Consider the following 25,719-nt stretch of genomic DNA (forward strand, 5'->3'; position numbering starts at 1 on the left):
ACAAGAACCGCTGTTTAAAGGCTGCAGATGCCTATAGGAATTAACATGATCTAATTGCACAGTGTAAAGCCATGTTTCAGGAAAATTACAGCCAAGTTCATTTCTCTCACTGAACACCAGCCGCAGTGGGGATTCGCGCTGCCTTCAGCAATACACCTCGCAAACCCAGGAGCAGCCAAGGTCGCAGAGTGAGATAAGATTGCTTTCTTTGAACGACAGTGAACCCTGGCAGACAAACATTTTTTAAATCTCCACAAATACGAGTAAGCCACAGTAGAACATCCAGAGCCCAGTGTTTTTTCTATGGGAACAAAAGACATTTTCACAAGACCCACACACCATTTGAAACATAATTGTAACAAGAATGGCTCAGCTCTGGCCAATGAACACAGAGCCCAGGGGAGAAAAAGCCTGTTCCAGCTAAAAGAGATGGGAACAGATTGATACTGCAACAATTTCAGAGTCAGATGATGGGGGGTGGCGCAGCTAAACCAACCCACTGACGCAAATGTTCAATGTCTAATTATCAGGCTCCCTATAAGGGCTACATAGGTAACCTATAACTTAGCAGCCAATAGCAGGATGAGATAGGTTTCTGGGAGCTGATCCAATTCTGTAACGTCAGCCTGCAGTGTGTTACAAAGCTGGCTTGCAAGCCAGCCCCGGGAAGACGGTGCCTGGACTTTCGCTGTGCACAAAGTTCTCTGTGTGTTTTTCTTTTTTCTGCTGCCCAGAAATAAACACAGTTTGGAACATGTAGCTGCCTGCTGGGGTCTCTGCTGCATTCCTTTGGGCAAAATGGGAGGTGTTGGGGTCTCCCATGGCTCGGACACCCAGTAGCCCGGGTGGGTGTCCAACTTCTCCCCAACACACCCACCAGGTTTTTCCTGGTGGGTGTAATGACACCCGCGAGCAGAGCACATCGGATGCACCGGCACAACTCTGAATGTGCCGGTGCATCCAATGTGCCCATCCCCATTCAGCCCCAAAAATGGGCAATTACCGGGTCCGCGGAGCTCGGCATGACCCGGTTGTTGCCCATTCACGGGTGCCGGGAAATATGTAACTACGGCGGCAATAAGCCCTTAATAAGGGCACGACTACCGCCAGAGTTGTAATGAGGCCCATTTTGTATTTTTTTGTATTTTATTTGGTTGTATATAGCGCTTTACACCAAAGTTCTGAACATAAGAACAAGCACAGTACAAATAGTGAATTAACATTTCAAAACACAGAATATTTCTGCGATTGCAGTAACCCTCTTTAACCAGACGAAAGAAGGTAGGATCTTAGAGAGACCTGAAAGAATGAATAAACAGTGATAAAACAGAGAGAGAGTGGGAGTGTATTCCAGTTTAAGGGTGCTAAGAGAGAAAAAGATCAAAAACGAGCTTGAGCACAAGTGGGGCGGGGAACTATAAGCAGATGATGAGAAGCAGAACAAAGTGAGCGAGAGGGAAGGTAGAATGTCACAAGAGAAGAAAGATATGGAGGAGCAAGTCCACGGGGAGCTTTGAAAGTAAACAAACATTTTCTTTTTTAAACAGTGATAAAAAGAGAGCCATCCAAGTTTAGATAAGGAATAAGAAATGGAATCACGAAGAGCAAGCAGACAGAGAACACAAACAGAAGCATTAAATACAGATTTCAACAGAGCTAAACAAGATATGGGAAGTGCAGAGAGTGCAGAAGAAGAATAGCAGAGCTGTGAAAAGATTAAAGCAGAAACCAGCAACTGCATGTCTTTAAAGTCATGAAAGGACGGCTTTTCGAATATTATAAAAATGAAATCGACAAGAACGAGCAGATAAAGAAATATGATGACCGAAAGAGAGATCTGAAACAAGATAGAGACTTAGGTTACGAGCCACAGAAGAGATAGGTAACTGGCATGGAGGACATTTTTTGAAGAGAAGTGATGGGAAGAAGAAATAGTAGAGGAAGGAAAAAAGATAACCTCAGTTTTTGCAGCATTAAGTACTAAAAATGATCTGACATCCATGATTGGATGGCTAGATGACAGGTTCTAAGTTTATGGTGTATGTAATCAGTAACGTGTGGAAATGAAGGAAAGAGCTGTGTCTCATCAGCGTAGAAGTGATGCGAGAACACAAAAGAAGAAATAACCACAGCCAACAAAGAAGTATAAAGTAAGAAAATAAAAGGAAAGGACTGAACCTAGAGGAACACCATAAGTAAGTGAATATGTTTCCGAAGAAGTCCCAACCAGGAAACCGAAAAGTTTCTCTGTGATAGATATGATTCAAACCAAGCTAAGGTAGAACCAGAAAAGCCAAAAGAATAAAGAGCGGACAGTAAGAGTGTGTGATCAACAGTATCAAACGCAGCAGAAAGATCCAGAAGTATTAGGATTGAAAACTCTTTAGCATGACATGCAGAATGCAGAGAGTCCAGAACAGAAAGAAGAGCAGTCTTGGTAGAGTACCCTGGGCGAAATCCAGATTGAAAACATGGAAGGATGGAATTACGAGAGATAAAGGTGTAAACTTGAGTGTAAATTATGGGTTTGAGAATTTTAGAACGATATGGTAAGAGTGAGATGGGACGGAAATTGGAAGCAGAAGATACATCAGCAGAAGGCTTTTTCAAGATCAGGATAATAGTAGCATGCTTAAATGAAGAAAGAAAAACAGAAGTAGATCAACAAGAATTAAATAAAATTGGAAGATTAGGAATAAGTAAAGGTTAGATTTTAGGCATGAGCACAGATGGTATAGGATCGAGTGGGGAGGAAGTAGGGTGAGCACTGGGCAAGGAAACAGAGAGTGTATTCATTAGTGATGGTAACAAATCCAGTGAACATTTCTTTAGGAGATAACAGAGGAGCAGAGGTTAAAGAACAGACCTGAGTGTGACAAGATTGAATAACTGATTGAAAGGAAGAGACTTTAGAGGTAAAATAGAGCGCAAGATCTGTAGCAGTAAGAGTAGAATTAGTTGAAGGATCCGGGATAGGAAATGAGAGCAGACGGGATAGAATTTGGAAAAGCCTTTTAGGACTAGAGGACTGTGAATGAAGTAGATCAGAAAAATAAGACTGTTTAGCAGAATGAAGACAATTATCATAAAGAACATTGTAAAATGCATAACAACTGTAGTTCCCTGCTGTCTTCAGTTTCAGCCAGCATCTTTATAAGTGCAAATGAACGCATCACATTTCACGAAGATGAGGAGAAAGCCACATTTGGGGGGGTTTACGTGAAGGGTGAAACAACGAAGAGGGGTAAAGTGAGTTGAGAGATGTTTAAAGTGAGGAAGAAAGAGCAATAGCAGCTTCATCTGCTGTCAGAGTAGAACATGATGCTTGAGACACCAGTTTAGAGGTGCTAGTGGAGATAAAAAGTGTAGCGTTGAATTTGAAGAGATCAAAACGTAAATAAGAAGAAGTTACAGGAGGCAAAATGCGAGAGGGAAGAATAGGAGAAATCAAGAACAAAAGGAGGTGCTGGTCTGAGAGAGCGGAAGAGAAGACACAGGAGATGTAGAAATGGAAGAGGTAACTATAACATCCAGATGAGATCCAGTGATATGAGAAGAGGGAGTAGAATGAGGAGCAAGATAGTGAGTGTCAAAGGAAACCTCCTCCTCCAAGGTCTGCATCACGTAGTATGTCACCCAACCCGGACCAAACTCATAGTCTACAGTTTATGACTTTGTCACATACCTCCTCCCTTCCATGTTGCTTCCAATTGCGGTAATCGCCCATGGAGTATTCTCTTTTGACCCCCAGGTTGAGTGCTAAATTGGATACAATTTAGGGTTTCTATCATAAAATCCTGTGGACATTACCAGGTATTTTGCCGTCCTTCTCAAGCTGGACTGCCTCGATAATTGTGCCTTGAAAGGGCTTTAAGGGAACCATGTATGGTGGCTTGTACTTTTCTCCAAGTTTGGTCAATCAATGCTGGTAAGTAAGGTCCATTCCTAAAACCACTTCCACGTTGTGATCTATCTGGTCCTCTTGGATGCAGATTACAGGAACAGAATGGCCATTTGGTGACTTCTCAAGTATAGAGATGCTCTCCTAACATGCCCATCTAGATATTCCGGCAGCATAGACATCTTTGGCCACTTGTCTATGTGCCAAAACCTCAAGGTGTTACGTCGGATCCTCCTCAGGTTCCTCCACCATTCCTCTGGTGTAGGTGATAGGATAGCAGTATCTCATGTCAATGGTTTCTACCTTTGTTTCCACTTTACAGGCACAGGTAATGTGGTCATTATTTTCACAAGTGTAGCATTTGAGAATCAGTCTCTCTACTTTCCCTGGTGGAAACATGATCCCCATTCTTGTAGGCCCCCACTGATAAGTGGGGGTTCTTCCCTCATGCTGTCTGCTTTTACCCTAACTCCCGGCCTGATAAGGTTTGGTGACCTGCATGCCATTCTACTTTGCTATCTCTGAAGAATGGAGCCAATGTTGACCCCTATCTTGTTCCAGGAAGGAGTTGAAAAGACCCAAAATCCAGGCATAGAGAGATAGAGCCAGCCTGAAAACAAAACACAGAAGCAAATCACCACTGCCCCGGCACACTGGTGTACAGTACAGTCGTACTTGTGATGAAGTCCTGTAAGTCGTAGGCAGGAGGAACCAAGAGAAGAGACCTGACTATGAAGACATCAGAGTTGTGGTTCCACAAAGAACAGAGAAGCACATTCTCTGACTAGCACTGCCACAGGAGAACAGATACGTGGCAGGTCGGAGATGCAGGAGGAAGATGGTGATGGTGATGCACAGGGAATCCCATGACCCTGATAATACGCCATGATTTAGTGAATGCAACCAGAGAATCAGACTGCCGGAGAGGCCAGACAGCAATGAAGGGGGTGAAAACTATATGATAAACTGACGTCCTGAGAAGTCAGAGAGCCCACAAAAGGCTAATCCACAGAATACCTCACAAGGAGCCGAATGCCCACACTTTCCAGACCACCCGAAGGGCTGGATAGCCTCAGGAGGATAGTTCAGGGTCAACATGCTCACCTTGGAAGCAAGACGACACCGAGCACCACAGGTTTGATCCCCTGGTCTGCGGTTAGAAACCTCTGGGTATTAAGTGCGTTATAAATAACAACCTATCATATCATATCTACAAGGCTTTGCCAATTTATTTTTGATGAATGTCAACTCTGCCAATTTCCTTTGCTGTTTATACTTCCTTTTTTTCCACTAAAAGAGGTGAGAGACCCTTTAAAATCTGCCCAATACTCTCCACCCCCACTTGATATACATTACCCATACTTACCATCTGTGGTAAAACAAAGTGGTAAATAATATGGGGAAAATGCATTCGAGAAAACTGCCATTGGGCAAAAGCTAGGAATACCTAATCCACGCATGGCTGAAAGATGTGAAAAGCCAGCAGAGGTTAAAATAACCAATAGGTGTGTACAAAAGACTGCATATGACATTAGAACAGTGAGGCCTCATCAATATTGTTGTTGCAAATAAGGACTAGGTTTAGAGAACCAGCAACTCCAATGAAGGTCAACTTTGTGAACTGATAAAAACACTTGCTTAGTGCTCCCAAGCAACCGTCTGTTAGAAGGGAGGAAGACTAAAAGTACCCAACTTTGAACTGTAACAGCCAGCTACAGCCTGAGAGAGAGACAGAGATCCACAGGCACAATAAGGTGGGGGTCAGAAACAAGACACCAGAATCCAAGTAGAGTCAGAGCAAACTTACTAAGGCACAGATTGTGTTGTTTAGTTTATTAGTGGTAGGGATGGACCATAGGTTAGAATAGGTTTGGATGGAGGACAACATTTTTGTGAGACATCCTGATGAGCACCAGTTTTTTTTTTGTTTTTTATAAAGTTAGAGAAACCCATCACCATAGATATAGAGATAGTTGAGGCCTTCTTTTCTTCAATAAAACTTGTTGAACCATGTATTTTTGTCTGTCTCCTATGTGTCCTATGTATGATTTACCACACTGCAGAGGACCTACCTAGTATGCCCATTGATGGCCTGTGGCACTCAGGAGAAAGCCTGTTCCAGCATAGACCAAAGTAGCTGCCATACATAACATTGGAGGCATGGTGATGGAGAGTTGCAAAACTGTACCAAGTTAAGAGTGTCCTTCAATCCTCAAAAATTATACTCCCATCACACTTATCCAAAGCCTGTTGTATTCTATGGGACATCTGCCTTTGGGGGGGGGAGGGGCGGGTCCATAGTTTGCAGGCACAGCTGCAACATTATTGCAACATTATTGCAACATTATTGACAAAGAATCATGACTTAGTCTATCCAGGATTCCATGTTTGAGATCATCATACTCGGATTCCACATGTGAGTTCAAGATCTGTTAGATGGCTTGCACCATTCGGGTCAATAAAGGAGCAATGAACAATGCCCTTTCTCCATCTTCGAAGTATCAGCAACATACTCACAGTGGGTGAAAAAAGCACCCATATTTTCCCGTTCACAGTAATTTTGTAGGACCTCTAGCAGGGTGCGTGGTGCCATTGGGGCTTGCATATCACTTCATTCAGTTCCCCTATGACATCCCAATGCCCATAATAGAATTCCTTCACTGTTGAGAGATATCTCAGATCAGGGATGGATTTAGTATTGGCAATGTCTTGCATTTGGGCTGATGGTGTCTGAACAAGAATTGGGCTGGGTCCTTTGAGGTGTTAATTTCCTTAGACACAGACAAGGTCCTAGGGCTGAGATACACTGGTTTGGGAAGGAGATTGAGAGTGTGCATGGCTGATAATGATGCCCTAAGTCCTTAAAAGGCCTGCTGTCCCAATGAGTATTTGCCTTTCGAAAACCTCTTCATGGGTTCTTCTTAAACATTACCAAAACTGACAATTCTTCAACAAAAACATTATCATCCCCTGAGGATGTAGTGGCCAGTTTGCCCATCAGTTGGGGAGTGGCTAGAGACACTGGGTATGCTTGGATAGGCACAGGAGTGAAAATGTCACAGCTTTTGAGACCATCTCTTTTTTTCCCTGTGTGGAGAAACACAGATAAGCAGACTTGATCTACTGGCCCACATTCTAAAAGACAGTGTGTCAAGGCTGGGCTGGATTGTTTTGGTACATGTCTTCAATCCTATTTCTGACACCACAAGACATGGCAAGGGATCAATTGGCAAGTCAAAGTCATGCATGAGTTCTCTCCTTTTATTCTAGTACAAAACAAAACAGGGGATCAGTCTTAATCCCCCCCAAGGTCTGGTTTCAAGGTATACACAAATGTATGGGCTTTCTTTAGTACCATGGTTCTCAGTACTTCCCTTTCTCCCGGAACACCAATCCATCTTCTTGGTGGCAAACAGTCATTCTGTTTCTAGGATGTATAGTGTTCCTGCACTTGTTTCTTGGCCTAACCTGCACTTGCCAGCATGTAGCATTGTTCCTTAAGGACTTGTAGTTTACATAGGCCATCTTGATGAGGTGCCATGGTCCCTTGCAACTTCTTGAATGGGTGGTACCCACCACTGGTATGCCTTTGAGGTTTTTGGCTGCAACCGCAGAATACTAGGATTCTGGGGATTTTCCTGCTCCCCTTCCTTTTATCATTCCATCACTCGCTAACCTCTTCCCTGCCTTTTCTCTTCCCCCTATCTTCTCCCCTGTCCCATTCCTCCCTGCCTCCACTCACTTGCTTGCTTCCTCTCCTCCTATTTTCTCTATTGTTCTCTCCCCTTAAACCCATCAATCCCTCTACCAACTCTGTCTACTCTCTTCTACTCTTCTTCACCCCCCTCTGCTGCCTCACCATTCCCCCACACTGTCACATATTTCCTTCTCAACCTTTGTCACTTTTTCTCTCCTGCTCCCGTAGGCTCTCTCCTCCTCTTCCCTGCTATCCCTCCTCTCTTCCTACTGCTCCCTGCTCCACACTCTCTCTTTTCTCGTTGTCCTCCTCTCCTTTCTTATATCTTCAACCTCCACTCCACCCTCTCTCCCCTCCTTCAACACCTTGCCACATAGATAAATGATATTTTAATATGCACATGTACTTACACACTCTGACTCATAGCACCCACGACCTCACTTTCCCTCATGTCTTCTTTCATAGAGCTGTTGGACAGAGTCTGGCTGCACAACTGCCAGACTGTGATCAGTTGTGAGGGAGATGTGAGCGTGTCTTTCATTTGGGTACATTCTGCACAAATCGCATATTATTAAATTGCGTGTGTTGGCTAGAAGACGGCTTTGCTAACAGAGGTTACAAAACCTGAGTCCACATCTTGGCATTTTTCTGTCAGAATGTCATGTTCTTGCAGACTTCCATGTGGGCTGCTACCTCTGCTACTCTGAATCTCTGTAAGGCATTATTAACTTTATTCTGGTCTGTGGTGGACACCATAAGTGGGTAGATGCAGGGTCTGCGGTTCTTCTCATAAGCAGTGCTGCTGGCTCTCTGGCAAACATGTGTTACTTACTCTAACATGGTTAATTTTATGCACGTTGGTGCGCCCACAAGCTGCTTGCTTCTTATTCGAGTTATCACCACTACCCCTGTACTCCCAAAGCACCCATGTAGATTACCAGTCAGTAATACTAGTCCCACACATGGGGCTAGTGATCGGCTGGGGAAACTGGGGCTATACCTCCCTCCGTGCCTTGTATCACGGAGTGGGTGGCACTGCCCAATTTCTCGGTTCACCCAGGACCCACCCTTTAGCCCCCCATCATGTGTCTTCATCACACCATCCAAAGTAAGGATGAGTACTGTGTATCCAATAGGGAGCTTTACAAGTCAAATGCCATTATCATGCATGAAAATGCTGCGGCATCGGTCTAACAGTTGTGAATAAACACGCTCCATAACTATCAAAGAGAAGGGAAGTATGTGCCCATTGTGTGCCAGATCTGCAGGACAGTAGATACTGCATATGTTCGAGCAACAGCACACATGGATGAAGAATTAAAGGTTCTAACTTGGTTTATTTACATATAGGATGTGCTTAGGCGAAACAGGCAAAGGGACGAGGGGTTTAACTACAATTCACCGTGGATTTTATCCTTGGGACTTGCCTTAATCAACGGTGCCAGCATAGGTCAAATAATAATGTAGCGGGGTTCCACTTCCGATGGGGATGAGGGCCACCTCACAGGTTCTCATGAATCAACACTGTCTTGGTGACCTAGTTGGGGTAAATGCTTATAGGGACGAGGGATGTATGTAAAACAGAATGGGGATTTCTTCTTTGGGTCTGAATTAGAAGTGTCCGGTTGGGTTAATAAGGAGATGCGCTCCTATTTGCCTAACTTACAGGAGGAGAGTGCTTGGCTTACTTCTTCCTGATCTGGTGATCCTAGTACCCAATTTACTCTAAGGGAGATAATGCTCTACCCACATCTAGAGATACCACGTGGTTTTCACCCTTATGGGTCATAGTGCCCTTTCCGCTATCAGGGAGTTTTTGTCTGTTTCTAATATGACAAGCTTGAACCCTATTCAAGGTGGGAATACATACTAGCTGGTAGGAGTGTATAAGAGGGTAACATTATCAGCCACAGAGGGCAACCCATCACTAGAAGGTGTTAAAATCTCAGCCTGGCACACACCTAAGAAAGGGGGGTATACTTGACGTTAGGTGGAGTCCATTTGCTCGGTAGTCAGTATATTCCTGAAAATGTGAAACCCAGAAACTGTTACGCCAAGAAGCGAGGTTGGCACTATATCTCTGAATCTGCAAGTTGCAGCCAATATGTGTACTGAGCGCTATGCCCCTAATACTGTGTATCAGGGAACCTTACGGATGCCTCATACTACCATAGATAGCTCCCCGAATCGGAATTGGTGACTCAAGCCTGACACTCTTTATTCTACTTAGATTGATTCACAAGGAGCTGTAGGCATTATAATCACCAACCTTTTTGTAGATTATTAAAATTGTTGAACCATACTGATGACTCCTGTATTTTCTGTTGATTGCTTTGGCAATTGTAAGAAATGTAACTGGCTGTTGTATAAAACCATCGCTAAGGAAAAAGCTTTACATTCTTTACATATACAAACATTTGTTAAACAAGGTGCGATAATTAAATAGAACTACTGCACTGCACACAATCTCGATGGCTGAAATGAAAAGACCAGCTCATCTAGGATAATTTAGATGTGCAGGCTTCAAATTAAGGTGCTAAAATATCCACTCATATACTATAATTGTTCTCTGTTAACTCTGCCTGGCTTCGAACAATAGATAAAGGAAATATTAGTATAGGCAATTGATAGGTTTTCTATGACTGCAAACAGCTTTCTAGTTACCCTTAGATCCTGTATCCCATAGGTAGGTTTCAGTGTGATCTGGAACACCTCGAGCGAGTTGATGTAGGCTGCTAGCCTTGACAAGCTTTGTTTGCCGCTGCCACCCACTCCAATCAGGAGAGCATAACCAGGAGAGGCTTGCAAGATGCGGCTGATACGGCACCTAATGACCAAAAGAATGGATTGATGAATGTACATAGGACACATGCACTGTGATCATTAACAAACAAGGTGTTGTGATAATCTGGAAATAAGGCATCCTTCAAGCAATAAGTCACCTATGAACAGCCTACATTTGTACAATTGCATGCACATGTTTTAATACACATGCATGCTAAATTGCCGAAACAACCTGGTCATTTTGCAGAAAATGTTAGGTTTGCCACCTTTAGGCTTACTGGGCACATTCTAAAAACATATATATGTAAACATTCCATTAGGAAAAACAAAAAAAAGAATGGTTTCAGGGTAAGGATGGAGGAATGTATGATGTCAGTTATAAACGATAGTTTATCTTTTTTTATATCTTTACTCCTTTTCAGTTTCTCACTGGATCTCCCTCGCCAGCCTCCAGAAACGTTATAGATTGATTGCTTGGCACTGCAGGGCATATAAGAAGCCCAAAGACATATAGGACTTGGTGAGAAGCCGTTACAGAACTGGACATGTGAATTGACAAATAGCCACAAAAGGCGCTGTATAAATGAGAAGTACATGACAATACAAGTACAATACCATTCCCTTTGACCACAACCTTACACAAGCTGAAAGCAGTTACATCCAGTTGATTGAAAGGTTGAATGGTTTCTGTGTTCCTTCCGTTCCTCTCAATTGTGGCTCGGTATTGCCACGGTTGGAGCAGTCTCTGCACCGTTCATGGGCAGCACAGTCCACCTTCCCCAGGTCATGCCACTGCTCTTCTGCTGCTGCTTTTCTTGGCTTTGGCTTCCCCAGCGTGACACAGCCCTCCGTCACTCCTCTCTCCAATGCCGATCCTCCCGACAGAGAATCCGTGGTTTCGTGCTTGCATCCACACATCCTACGTTTGAACTTCCTATTTCTCTCTCCATGATTCTTCAACTCCTCTTCCTTTTATTACACTATTCTGAGGATTCCTCAGTACATAGCTGTAGTCCTGTCTTGATGTCAGACTCTTCTTTATGACTCCTTTCAACTTCCTTGCCTCAGTGTCAGGAAGTTGTTATTTTCACTATTTCTAATACTTTCATCATCTCAGTGATAGGCAAGCCTTCCCCTTCTTCATAGATGTTACAATAACAAACAGTGATTGGTTCAAGATGATTTTCCTGAATCCCTGATGGTATGTGTGACTCATATGACAGAAGGTTAGGGAGTTCATTGACAAATGGGAGTCTGTGTGAGGTCCCACTTACCGACACCCCAAGGGGGAATATTGCATAGCAGGCTCACCTCCCAAGCCTCAGAAGGAAGGGCTCCCCTCTGGGGAGAAGGGACAAGATCCCGCGATTTGTCACATCTTATACTTCTGATGGTAACAGGAAACGTTTATTGCATAAATGTTAATATGATAGTACTGTATTGTGAAAGGGCTTTTTATTGGGAAATCATTACATAGGAAAGTGAGCTTGTATATGCTCTTTAGCGGCCAGTCCATGACATATATTTCAAGCCAATAGAGGATCTATGGTAATGCTGGAACTCACTGTGGGGATGTTCTTAGACTTCATGACTGAATATTTCCAATTGCCTTTCATTCTTGGAGGATAGGGTTTGTTATTTTATTTTATTTATTGAACATTTGTATGGCGCCTATACAGCAGAAAGTGTTTCCATGCACCACAAGAATAAGGGGGTGTGGGGAACAGAGGAGGATAAAAACAATATGCGACCCTCCTAGGCCTTGTGACATTCGGATCGTGCAAGTGCAGCAACACAAAGTGCTGGGAGGGGCTGGTCAGGGAGAAGGGACGGTAAGGTGCGGGGTAGTGGGGATCAGGTGGCAGGGGATCCGAGGGGACTGGGTAAGTTCTAAGGAGCTCCTGGAGGGCAAGTGTGCTGGGGGAAGGGATAAGGGTCAGTTAGTGCAAGGAAGGGGGGTGGGCCTGACACAGTAGTCTAGTCAGGGAAGGGTACATGAAGGCAAATGCTAGTAAGGAGGTGCTAAAACAGACTTGTTTCAAGGGAAGTCCTGGCCCCTGTATGACTCAGAGGGGACCAGGTAGCCAGTCACAGCAGCAGGGGCGTAAATTTGTGGTCTATCTGTGTATGGTAGTTACTTGTAGTGGAAGCATCGCAGTAACAAATTCCAGAGTCTATACTATCTCTTTCATTCTAAAAATGCACCGATTTCTGTCCCAAAAGGAATCAGGTTTCTAGACTACTTAAATGGTAGTTCAGTAAGAGTCACGGGATATATAGGGATGTAGCTAAATGTTCAAGATAGTTCTAAAGTCATGGGGATCATCAGTATCTCGGCGATATTGTGAGAATGAGTCAGGGAAACCTCAAGAGCCCTGGTCATCAGGATAAAATGGTGAACATACAGAAACTTATAGCAGCTGCGCCGGCAGTGAATTCTGAAGTGCAAATGCTCAGTAATGAAAATGCTGCCTTATGCCAAGCAATTGTCTCACATGCGATGATCACTTTAGACATGCTCAATATATATTTAAATCCAACCAGTTTGGTATGGATTGTTCAAAGGTGGGGTTTCCCATTAGTAATCTCGCTTGTAGTGACTTGTCTTCGGTTAAGTAATTCATTGTGCCCATGATTTATTGGGTGACTTTGAAGGTTTCCTATCAACCTTTCACCTTATATTTGATCATGTTAATTAATTCAGTGTGCAGTGTTGAAGAGGAGTTGGTCCAGGTTCAATAACGTTATAGACATGTTATTATATGCATTTTTGTCTGCTTGCATCCAAGACCGATTGGCTTGAGAGTACTCAGATGACACTCTTAACCAGAGAGTAAGAGAAGAGGTGAAGGATGAGTTGTCTCATTCTACTTGATCAACGAATATACAAGGTATGATAGATCTGGTACCACAGTTCTATTACCAGTTGCAGTAGAAGGGTTCAGTCAAGAGCATTACCACATAGTATTCCAGCAATCTTTACTAAAGGTTAAGCACACATTACTATCTGAATAAGATACCATGCAGCTAGGTGTTATCTTGAGTGTGAGGATCGTGGCATCGGGCCAGCAGGGTGATATCGAACATCCGGTGGGGTCCAGCCATCAGCTGGTTATGCACCTGAGCTGTCCACGTGTCCTAACACAAATATATGAACCTTAAGTATACATTCGAAAATATTACTCCTTACCAGTATCCAGTTCTGGATGTTGAGGAGTCAGGTGCGTTGTGAGCCTAAACCTTGTTATATATTGGAACATCTACAAGTGCAAGGGCTGTACTTGATTCTTGTTTCATTCTTTCATGCTCCCACATAGCACAGGACTCCTAGAAATTCGCAGCATGCTTCACTGATGAATTATAACAACAGACTATAGTCTATAATCGATTTAAGTCTTTGCAGCTTTGCCTTGCCTCGCCTCCAACCATGCAAGGAGTATGGTCAGGATGTGGAGTCCTAACAGAACACAGAAGGGTCAACTGCATTTGCTTTCACCTGTGAGTAGCATGGCGTTAGAAGCTCTCAGATTTTTCAGTTCAGTGATCCAACAACTACCATTGCAGCTGGACATTGATGCTCTGACCCAGATCTTCACCCATTTCTAATTACAGGCCGATTCATGGAATTAATGTGCGCTGAAAATTTCTACGCAAGCGTGGGAAAGCATGCGTAATCGTGCGAATCGCAGCGCAGGTGTGAAAATCGCAGCGAAACCCGCGCACAGCGATTCATGGAAGTCCGTGCACGTGTAAATCCATGGATGTGCGCTAAAATGCTGCCTGGTGCACGCTGGCGCACACGTCTTCAAACATCGTGCGCTACGCGCACAGCGAAATCGCACATAGCGCAGCGCACACAACAAAAGTAGGCGTAACATGGGGTGTAACACGCGGAATGGGTAACAACGCGTGAAAATGTGGGCGTCACGGGGGAAGTACAAGAGGCAAATTCACAGAACGCCCACACGCGTGCCTACAACACGTATTCATGGAATTGAACGGGGCTAACGCGTGCGCCAAAAAATACGCGCTAATCCGAAAACACGTACGCCAGCAGGAAGAAGGCGTACGAAGACCCGCGCAGCATAAAAGTGCACGCAAACAACAAACAAGCTCAGACGCTAAGATGAATATACCGTTCCTCGCATCAGTGGTCGTGGGATACCACAAGAGGAGGAGGAGGATAGTCAGGGCCAGAATTTTTACACCCAGAACCAGCCTTTTTGGGTTGCCTGATGACCAGTTGTATGGCAAGTACATGTTTCCACCTCACATAATACTCGAACTGGTGAGTGAGTGGGAGGATGACCTCACATCAGCCACCCTGTGCTCCCAAGCACTGAGCCCCTTGGAAAAAGGGCTCAATGTACTGCACTTCTTGGCCACTGGTTCATTTCAGCGGACAAGTGCCATAGTGGGGGGGTTGTCACAGGCCACGCAGTCACACTGCCTGCACCAGGTGTTGGCCATCATGACTGCACACCCATCAGTCCGCAGGCACATATACCTGCCCAGAACACCTGCAGAAAGGCAGACTGTCATCCAGGATTTTTACAGGGTGGCACACTTCCCCAAAGTGCTAGGTGCCATTGACTGCACCCATGTGGCTCTGCGTCCTCCCAGGGCAACTGAGCACATCTACAGAAACCGCAAGCACTGGCATTCCATCAACATGCAGGTAGTATGTGATGCCAAGGGAATCATCACCTCCGTATATGCCAACTATCCAGGGTCCACCCATGACAGTTTCATTTACAGAATGTCAACCCTAAACCGGGACCTAGAAACTGGGCGGCATGGTGATACATGACTGCTTGGTGAGTATAAATACCCCTGCACATGCATGCATGTCAGACACTGAGTAATGTCACAACCCCACTAATGATACCCATCATCACCTCCCCAGGGGACAGGGCCTACCCTCTGAGCACCCACATGATGACGCCAATTTGGAACCCCACCACACCACCCGAGGTAAGATACAACACAGCCCATATTGCAACCCGGGGCATAGTGGAGCGCACATTCGGAGTGCTCAAGTCACGCTTTCGCTCCCTTGACAGCTCTGGTGGGCAGCTGCTATATGCGCCCACAGTAGTGTGCAGGATCATAGTGGCAGCATGTGTCCTGCACAACGTTGCAACACGCCGGGGTCTGCCGGTGGACATGGTGGTGCCCCCACATCCCCAAACACAAGCACGGCCACGGCGCATGGGAGGGGAAAGGGCACGTGGTGAGGCAACCCGTACGCAGCTGGTGGCTAATTACGTCACCTAAAATCACACCCCTGTAGAGTGCACACAGCCCTGCCACATACCAGCTAACAATCAATGATGATGACATAAGGGAGAGTCAACTGTCACAACCATACCAGCCTGAGATTGGTCAACTGGAAGTGTTACATTGTGTGCATTCCTACCTACCGAAAGACAACCAATGCTGTGTCACAAAAAGACACACATTTATGCTACATGAATGACTACCCCCTTGCAAAATACAACATGAAAATAGTGCCATATCACCCAACCCCTCCCCATCTCTGCCACCCAACACACCATGGCATGTCCTGCAATGTGAAAGCAAACAAAGTAATGCACACCACATGACACAAGTGTCACAAAGTGCACTGTCCCAAATGGAAACAGGCCACAGGCAATATGCTCCCAGTAATCAATAACAAACAGCACACATGTCCAAATACTTACCAGCAACACAATACAGCATCACAGCATGAAACATCGCCAAAATATGACAGTACAAACTCAAAGTAATGTAAGTCATACAACCTCAATAAGCCAGCACATCGACCCCTTCCAACTCCAGAGTGTTGCTGTCAGGCAAATGTGTCAGTGTACTGCATACAACATGAACTGCATCTGCAAACGAAGACAGCCTTGTGAAGACATGAAGAAGGTACCTGCGGATAAGGAGGAAGACATGGATGCACAAGCACATATCAATACACCATGCAGTGTTCAATACAAAAACAAACCCCACTAAGGATGTCCACACAGTTATGACTACAGACTGCCCACACAGCTCATGGGAGCCCAATGTCACTGTGTAAGTCACTGTCACTTGGTCACACCCTTTGCAAGCCCATGGAAACGGGAAGCAGGAGGGGTGTGTGTGTCAGGAACCCAAGCACCTAACCCAAACACAGGACAAGCCTGCATGTGCCCAGCCGGAATACACAGTGGATGCCCACGGGACCACACAAGGCAACACACTGTATAAAAAAAAGAAGAAAAATCAAAAATGGCCATGTGGGGGTCAGGAGGGAAGGGCACCCAGGTGGTCCGAGGACAGGGTGCACACCAACACCCACCTGTGTGGATGTTGCGAAAAAACACCTCCATGGGCTCATGGCCTGCACGGCTACGCTACTGTGGGAGAAGTGCTGCTGTCGCTCTCATCACCCTCTGCTGCTGCAACAGGAGGTGGTGTTGCTATGGGAGGCACCCCACACAAAGCCCTGGTATGGTCCTCCATGGCAGCAAGCATGCGGGTGTGGAAGGTCTCGTTCTGGAGGATGATAGTACGGAGATCCCCATGCAGCACTTGACGGGTTGCCTGCATTTCTGCACGCATGGCCTCCCGTGATGCCCGTATCTCCTCCCGAGTTGCCTGCAGCTCAGCTGAGAGTGAACGTGTGAACCGCTCCAGCTGCTGTTCTGTCCTCAAATTTGTGTAAGCCTCAAGTTCAACAAGAGTCTCCCTGAGGTTATGGAATTCTACCCTCAGGGCTTCCCTCTGGCCCTGTGACTCTATAGAAATGGCTTCCCGCAGAGTCTCCAGTGCCGCCCGTCGGTCCCTGTTGGACGCCAACATGTCTTCCCTGTGTGATCGGCAAATGGATTCTGTTGCCTGCTGTTGTTGCTCCATCTGCCTTTCAGGGGGGATAATGGAAGTGGCCACCCTCTCCATTGCCTGAGCCATCATTTCAACTGATGCTGCATGTTGGGTTGCCATACCGTACATGGAGTTTTCCCATACAGTATTGTCTGGTGGCGTGCGGCCACCACATTGGCGGGCACCACACCTGTTCGGGGCAAGGCGATCTGCACCTTGTTGTGCTGGCACTGCCTGAGGCTGCAGGACTGCATTCCCCCTCTGATCTGCTGGCCCAGGAACAGGATCAGATGTTGTGGAGTGTGACCCTGCATCTGTAACCGCCAAAGGCGGACTTACCAACACTGACATCCCCATACAGGGTTCTAACACTGGTGCAGGTGGGTTGGACAGAACAGAATCCCTGCCAGAAACACTCACCTGCAACGGCACATAAGTCTCATCATCCGATTCAGCACCTGAATAGAGGTCTGGGGAGGTGCACCCAGAGGCACCCCTGGACAGTATGGTCTGCAGTAAGATTGGGTTTTCACCCACCACCACACTACGTCCCCCACTGGTGCCCGGTCGTGCCTGAGATTCCTCCTGGGTCTGCACCATCTCCTCAACCTCAACAGCATCAAGTGTGTCATCACCTGCAAAAACATGAAACACAAAAAATGGAAACAGGCATTAGCACCATAGCACACACACAGGCCTGACAAACCAGAGATCCAGTACATGATTTACACACGTCCCACATGACTATAACCCTGGCATGCATGCACTGCCACTGAGTTGGAAGGGGAGGTAAAAAGCAGACAATGATGACACCAAGATGGAAAAGCAACACATTTGCTGCATGCTGGGTAGCACTGGCATCACACATTAGCCTGTGAGTGGCATGTCCAATACACATACATGACACATGCCAGCACACAGATGGCATGTAGCATAGCCATGGTACATTTGACAAGTACAGCCATATGTCAGTGAATGAGTACTGTCAGCCATGCATGTGAGATCGACAAGATGAGATAAACAATGCTACATAGTGTGACAAAATACGCATGTGCCACTCACTGCAACACATCCAGTGTACAAGAATACAGTGATTGCAGGCAAATGTACACATCAATGGTTGGTCACTTAAACATCACAGGAAACAACTACCATGTACCACATACAAACAGGCACCAACAATCAATGTGAGCAGGCTAATACTCAATAAGCCTGAATGGTCTAATCATTCACATAAGAAGGTAACAAATGTGGGCCAATATGGGGTGTAATCAATGACAGAATCATGTCACATACGTGACAATAGGGTTGAAAAATGCATTGCAAAAGTGGGAGAATTGAAACAATTAGCCTGAATGAACACTGAAAAATTCTGAACAATGTTGTTGCAAGATGACAGTTCAAGGGCAACTGCAGTAATGTGGCGCTAAATGGCTACTGTGGGCAGAAGGGATACTGTCATACCCAAAACCAAGGCCAGTGAATGTTTTGGGGGAAGCACATGGGTGACCCATACCACTCAGGTGCACACACCCTGACCTGGCACTCAATCAGAACCTGTCACCCACACAACATACACATGGATTACACACACATTCATGGGCACTCACCGGACAATGCATCGTAATCTGGTAGGTCTCCCACACCTTGGATCTGTTCTTCTGTGACGAAGGTTCAGTGAGTTGGTTGTCCTCTTGTGGAGACCCACCGCCAGTCACCAGAGTAGAAGCATGATTTGAGGCCAGCTTGTTCTTTGCTCTGCGTTTCAGGTCATTGCAGCACTTGTAGCAATCATCAGCTGAGCGCCTCACAAATCCAAGGGCACTAATGATGTTCGCGATGGTCTGCCAGTGTGCCTTACGTTGACCAGGTGCGGTCTTGCACCCTGCAGGCACCACCATTTCATGGCTATGTGCCGACACATAGGCCACTAGTGCATCAAGTTCGGCGTCATTAAAGCTAGGCTTCCTTGACGTGCCGGAGATTGTAGATGTGTCTGTGGTCTCAGCCTTTAGTGCCAGAGAACCCTTCTTCCTCTTATTCAAAGGTGCTGCGGATCCTGGGTGGCTTATACCGCTCTGGTCAGTAGGGGCAGAAGCGCTGGTGGACTGGGTACTAGGAGTGTGCGAATGCACAATGACCATAGGTCTTGGTGCAGGCATTGGCTGCAGGGTGATGTTGGCAGGGGCAACGTCGGTTTGATGGACCAGGACTGACACTGTCCCGGCTGGGAGACTCAGAGCTGGGGTGGATTGAGCTGCAGCTGACCCAGCAGCCTCCCCACCCTGCCTACCTGGGGCAGCAGATGACATAGCTGCCCCAGATCCACGTGGCCTGGTGACACCAACTTGCACCGCCACACGTGGCATAGACTTTCTGACCGGGAAGTCAGCCTGGGAGTCATCCTGTGCCGGTTCAGGTGCCACAATGGGCTGGTCCAACAAGGGCTGAGCTGGGATGGTGTCAGCTACATTTCCCACAAACATGGGGGGGGCATGGGCATCCCTGATTGCTCCTCCACACATGGGGGTCGAGGGACACCCTGCAAATCATGGCCATGTCGCCTACCACACCCACCACGCTCACCTTTTGGAGGTCAGCCACCTTTGCCTCCCTTACCTCTTGGTCGCATCCCAACCATGGCACTGATGTTGTTGTGCGTATGGGAGTAGCAGTAAACGATTGTCCTGGGCAATTGGGGTGAAAGGGGTAGGATACTAGATGGAATTTGTACCCTAGTGCTCTAGCAAGGCTGTCTGTGACCCCTGGGGGAAGATGACGGGTCACACAATGCACAGACACCCCAAAAACAAAAAATAACGTGCACGCAACCCCTCAAAGACCACGTGCGTGGAAAAATGAACCCGCACTACGCGGTGGCACCCAGAAACAAAAAAATAAGCGTACGCATGTTACACGCAGCCTACAATGACTTCTGAAGGGGTACACGACACCTGGGGCAAGCACAGTTGGTAAATACGTACGCGGCTCTCCGTCTTCCTGGAAAAACAACGTGAGGAAACAGGCCCAACCAAAAAAATGGACGCTGTCAGAGGTAACAGGGAGTACGAACTTGAAACGCTGTGAAGTAATCGTGTGTGAACCGACAAGAAGTACAGAATTCACCCACTCGCTCTCCACGAAAAGGCCCTTTCCTCCAATTATACGAGCTGACACTCGGACGTGCAGTTTTTGGACATGTACGATGAACATGCACCCGCGTAGGCCCTTTCCTCGGATTACACACATTCACATGCGGACATGCAGTTTTTTCACACGCCTTGAACCACTATGCCCACGTCACGAGTCATGTCACAGAAGCGTTTACGCGCTAAGGGCCTTTGGTCCAATGAAACCGCGTACGTGTGCTGACGCGCTTACACGCGAAGGGCCTTTCCTCGAATTACACGCTGACGTGCAAGATTTTCACGTGCCAAATCACTCCGTATCAAGCTGGCCAAGCAACAACACACGGAAGACCACACTCCTGCCCAGAAGTCCAAATTACTGCCCCCCAGAGCCCCGAGCATGCTCTCACCTGTCATCTGCTGCTGCCTACCTGCCTGCTGACCACGTGCCCTGCTATTCGGTGCCTGCACGTCAGCCAGGGGTGAAGTTGCTGTGACCACCCCTGCTGGAACTGAAGACTCCCGACTGGGATACCATCGCTCCACAGCCCAGCCCCAGGACCCAGTTGCCTACCCAGACCTGCCTCTGGGGTTGCCATGTGGGGCACAACACCATCTGGCACCACTGGCAACCCCCAGCCAGAGAGGCAGAGGGCCACCAGCTTCAGTGCCAGGGAAGTTGGTGTCCTGGTGGAGCAAGTCCTGGGACAGTATGATGCCCTCTTTGGAAGTTTGCGCGCCGACTATGAAGGATGGACCAGGATCTGGATGGACATCGTGACTGCCATCAACGAGTAGGGGTGGCAGTCCGCGACATCAAACATGTCAAGAAGCGCTGAGAGGACTTCAGGTCCAGGACCCTCGACAAGGCTGACGCCTCTTGAAGGCAGCGATGCCAAGGGGTGCCGGGGCCACCTGTCCGACCACCAAATGAGGGTCCTGGAACGCATAAACCCAGCACTCCACGTCCAGGTCTTTGAGAGGCTGACCCGTCTGGAGTCAAGCGGTAAGTGTACATGTATATTGGTTGGACTTTGTGCGTCTTGTGGTGTGCCAGTAGTGTGCAGGCTGCATATGTGTTTCTGTAGGGCCATGTATGGATGTACAGGGGCGTGAGGCTGACACATGCGAGTCCTCTCATTTGTGAGACACATGGATGGTGTATGTGTGCATAAGCATGCAGGCCAAATGCAGATGTGGGAGCACACATGTTTGAATTACTGTGTATGTACGTTGGCATGGTTGTGGTGTCACACATGGATGTTGGTCCCAGCTGCATGTATCTGCACTGTGTACATGTGCATGTGTGTGTATTTGACAAGTGTGCAACTGTGATGCAACATGGATGCATGTGGCACTGACATGCAGAAGGCTGAATGCCAGACCTTACATGCATGGTGATCTCATCACTCTGACAGTTGGTGGACATGCACACATGGATGTACGTGTGTTGGTGTGTGTGCAGGTGTTGTGTACTCCCCGTGTTTCATGTGACGTCAGGCTCACCTTCGGATGCTGATGCTGTTGTATGTGTATGGATGGTGCTGCCTGGTGCCATATTGCTGTGGAATTGCTCGTGTGTGTGAGTAGAAATGTCGTGTGATAGGGAGTGTGATGCCATGTCTGAAGTTTGACACTGCCACTCATGTACAGCTGTCATGTGTGTATCAGTCCATTGTACAGTGCCCTGATGCCTGTGTTCTCTTTCTCCCTGTCTGCAGCGTTAACTGATGAAGAGGGCAGAGAGGGTGCTGTGGAGCAAAGCGGCAGGGATCGCACCACCAGCCAGAGACGTGAGGCCCGGCTCCCCTCCCAGATTGTCATCGCTTCGGGGAGTGAGGAGTCTGGTGCCACGTCCCAGGCAGCAGAAGGGGCAGCTGAGACCCCACAGGGTCCGATGGAGGAAGATGGCATAGAGTCATCCAGGTTGGTGGGGGGTTTGGTGGAGGAGGAGACCGTGGAAGGGACACACACGGGGTCTGGAGGTGGGGATCCCACTGGTGCCAGTGGTGAAGTGCAGGGGCAGGGACAGGAGGCAGCACAGGCCGCCGCGGAGGTGCCTGTGTGTAATCCTGTCCCTGATCCTGTGACTGCATCATCCGGCACCAGCAGGGATGCCTACATTCAGACCCTTTTTCAGGGTGGGGATGGGTGCACAACAATGGGCCTTCCTCTCCCTGCAGACGTGGCTATCCAGGACCGTGTTGAGCCTGTCCTGGCTGGGATAGCGTTGCGTCAACGGGGTATGCGAGGTGACCTGCGGTGTTTTCGTGAAGACACTGCATGTCATCTCGGATGCCTCGTTGACCGCGTTGACCTACTGGGACAGGTCACCAGTGCTGGATTCCTCCGTGTGCTGGACCTTCTTGCGATCCCCTCCCCACCTGAACCCCCTACGCGCCAGTCGTCCTCCATGCCATCTTCACACCCATGTATCTATCACCTTGGTACCCTGTGGAGCTGCCTCTGACCCAGCGGCCAGGCTGGTGGAGGACACATCCCTGCCACAGTCGGGAGTCAGACGTCCAGCAGGGTTGGCCACCACGACAACTGCAACCCAGCTGGAGGAGGACGTGCAGGCAGCAAGAGCCAGGGCGCAGGCACAGGCACAGCAGCAGAATCAACATGGTGGGAGCAATGATGGCCCGGGGCCTTTAACATTGGAGGGGCAGGCATCAGCCAGAGGGCAGGAGGACCCAGGATTGCAAGTGTCTTCCATGTGGCAGCGGTTGGGCCATGCCATAGATGCCGAGCGGCAGTGGGCGGAAGAGGCACGGCTCACAATGGTCTGGGCGGAGAACTCCATGTGGAGGGCACTGAGGCGGGCCGAGTGCCTTGAGGCAATTCGCAGGGAATTGGAGGCCAACATGTCATCGTCTCTGCAAACCCTCGGGCCATGGAAGAGGACCGCCTGCAGGACATTGAGCGGGAGTTCGATGATGCCCTGGCCCGGGACATCCAAAAGTGAGCCGTCGGACTAGCCCGCTGCCATTGTAAATAGTTAGGTAGTTAGTTAGTGTTAGGTTTAATTTTGGTTTTCATTTTTTTTGGGGCGCTAGGACAATATCCCACATTTTTGTTTATAGTTCTTCATTAGCTAGTGTATTTTTGTAGGTTTCATTTGGACAATTGGGCTCATGGACCCAGGATTTCATCCTTGTAAATAGTTGGAGTGTGGATTTGTCGGCATTTTCTTTTTTGATTTTTCCATGGAGCAATGGATTTAACTTTTTCATTTCTGTTTGGATTTGCTTTGTTGGAAGGAGACTTTGGGGACATTTTTGATTTCATATATTTTGGATTCTGATTTCCTTTTTTTATCATTATGTGACATTCTGCATTGTTTTCCTTATGTCCATTGTTTGGAATTTGATTTTCATTCACCACATTTTTTGTTCAATACATTTGTTCCCGTACTTCAATGTGTGGTATTCTCTCATTGGTTTCATGCATGTCACAATGTGGGTTTTCACATTCACTGGCACCCATTGTGTGTGTGACGGACATGTGTTGATGTACATACATGCCATTTGGAATGTTTCATGTAATGGCCATTTCAATGTGGGGTGTATTTTATGCTTGGTTGGTTATTTGGGCAGTGGCGGCATGCCGTGGGATTTTGGTGGCCATGAGGGCCATGATTGTGGGTCATGTTGACATGTTGGGGGGGAATGAGTGGGGGCATGTTGGCAGGTGCCCCTCACTGCTGGGGGGTGGGGGTGCTGGGGGACATGAGTGGGGGCCTGCTCGCAGGTGCCCCTCACTGCTGGGGGATCGGGGTGCAGAGAGACATGAGTGGGGGCTTGCTGGCAGGTTCCCCTCACTGCTGGGGGGTGGGGGTGCAGGGGGACATGAGTGGGGCCCTGCTGGCAGGTGCCCCTCAGTGTTGGGGCGTGGGGGTGCAGGGGGACATGAGTGGGGGCCTGCTGGCAGGTGCCCCTCACTGCTGGGGGCTGGGGGTGCTGGGGGACATGAGTGGGGTCCTGCTGGCAGGTTCCCCTCACTGCTGGGGTGGTGGGGGTGCTGGGGGACATGAGTGGGACATGAGTGGGGGCCTGCTGGCAGGTGCCCCTCACTGCTGTGGGGTGGGGGTGCAGGGAGACATGAGTGGGGGCCTGCTGGCAGGTGCCCCTCACTGCTGGGGGGTGAGGGTGCTGGGGGACATGAATGGGGGCCTACTGGCAGGTGCCCCTCACTGCTGGGGGGTGGGGGTGCTTGGGGACATGAGTGGGGGCCTGCTGGCAGGTGCCCCTCACTGCTGGGGGGTGAGGGTGCTGGGGGACATGAGTGGGGGCCTGCTGGCAGGTGCCCTTCACTGCTGGGGGGTGGGGGTGCAGGAAGACATGAGTGGGACATGAGTGGGGGCCTGCTGGCAGGTGCCCCTCACTGCTAGGGGGTGGGGGTGCAGGGAGACATGAGTAGGGGCTTGCTGGCAGGTGTCCCTCACTGCTGGGGGGTGGGGGTGCTTGGGGACATGAGTGGGGGCCTGCTGGCAGGTGCCCCTCACTGCTGGGTGGTGGGGGTGTTGGGGGACATGAGTGGGGCCCTGCTGGCAGGTGCCCCTCACTGCTGGGTGGTGGGGGTGCTGGGGGACATGAGTTGGTGATCATATTGCAACGTGACATGTGGCTTGGCTGGGGGGTATGCCCATGGTGGATGGGCTGCCTGTGGGACATGACCAGGGGTGCAGGGTAGTCCCCTGTGGTGTGGGCTGCATACAGGGGCCGTGGAGGGGGTAGAGGGGACACCTGGGAGGACCCACACTGCCAATTCACATGTAGGACTCCCCGCACACCACACTGGATACATGTACCCTGCCATGACTGCGAAATCGCGTGTGAAACTTCACGCGCACCCCCGAAATACACGTACCCCGCTCTGACAGCAAAATCGCATGTGAAACTTTACGCGCACCCCCGAAATACACGTACCTCGCTCTGACAGCAAAAACACGTGTGAAACTTGACACGCATCCCAGAAATAGACATACCCCGCTCTGACAGCAAAATTGTGTGTGAAACTTCCCGCAAACCCCAGTAATACACATACCCCGCTCGCAGAGGGCCAATCGTGTGTGAAACTTCCCGCGCACCCCAGTAATACATGTAACCCGCTCGCACAGGGCCAATCGCATGTGAAACTTCCCGCGCACCCCACAAATACACGTACACCGATCGCACGGGGCCAATCGCGCGTGAAACTTCCCGCGCACCCCAGTAATACACGTACCCCCCTCGCACAGGGCCAATCGTGTGTGAAACTTCCCGCGCACCCCAGAAATACACGTACCCCACTCGCACAGGGCCAATCACGTGTGACACTTCCCGCAAACCCCAATAATACACCTACCCCGCTCG

The 25,719-nt window shown here is 48.3% G+C and overlaps 1 protein-coding gene across 1 annotated transcript in view; it reads right to left on the reverse strand.

The window, feature by feature from the left end:
- The window catches only part of DNAH11 (dynein axonemal heavy chain 11), a 4,227,155-nt gene that overhangs the window by 1,487,761 nt on the left and 2,713,675 nt on the right, over window positions 1-25,719 (reverse strand). Inside the window, exon 52 of the mRNA XM_069648254.1 lies at window positions 10,263-10,425. Coding sequence (XP_069504355.1) covers window positions 10,263-10,425 — 163 coding nt within the window. The remainder of the gene's footprint in view (window positions 1-10,262; window positions 10,426-25,719) is intronic.

Source organism: Ambystoma mexicanum, chromosome 2q (genome assembly GCF_040938575.1).
Source record: "Ambystoma mexicanum isolate Mex_15411 chromosome 2q, UKY_AmexF1_1, whole genome shotgun sequence".
NCBI lineage: Eukaryota > Metazoa > Chordata > Amphibia > Caudata > Ambystomatidae > Ambystoma > Ambystoma mexicanum.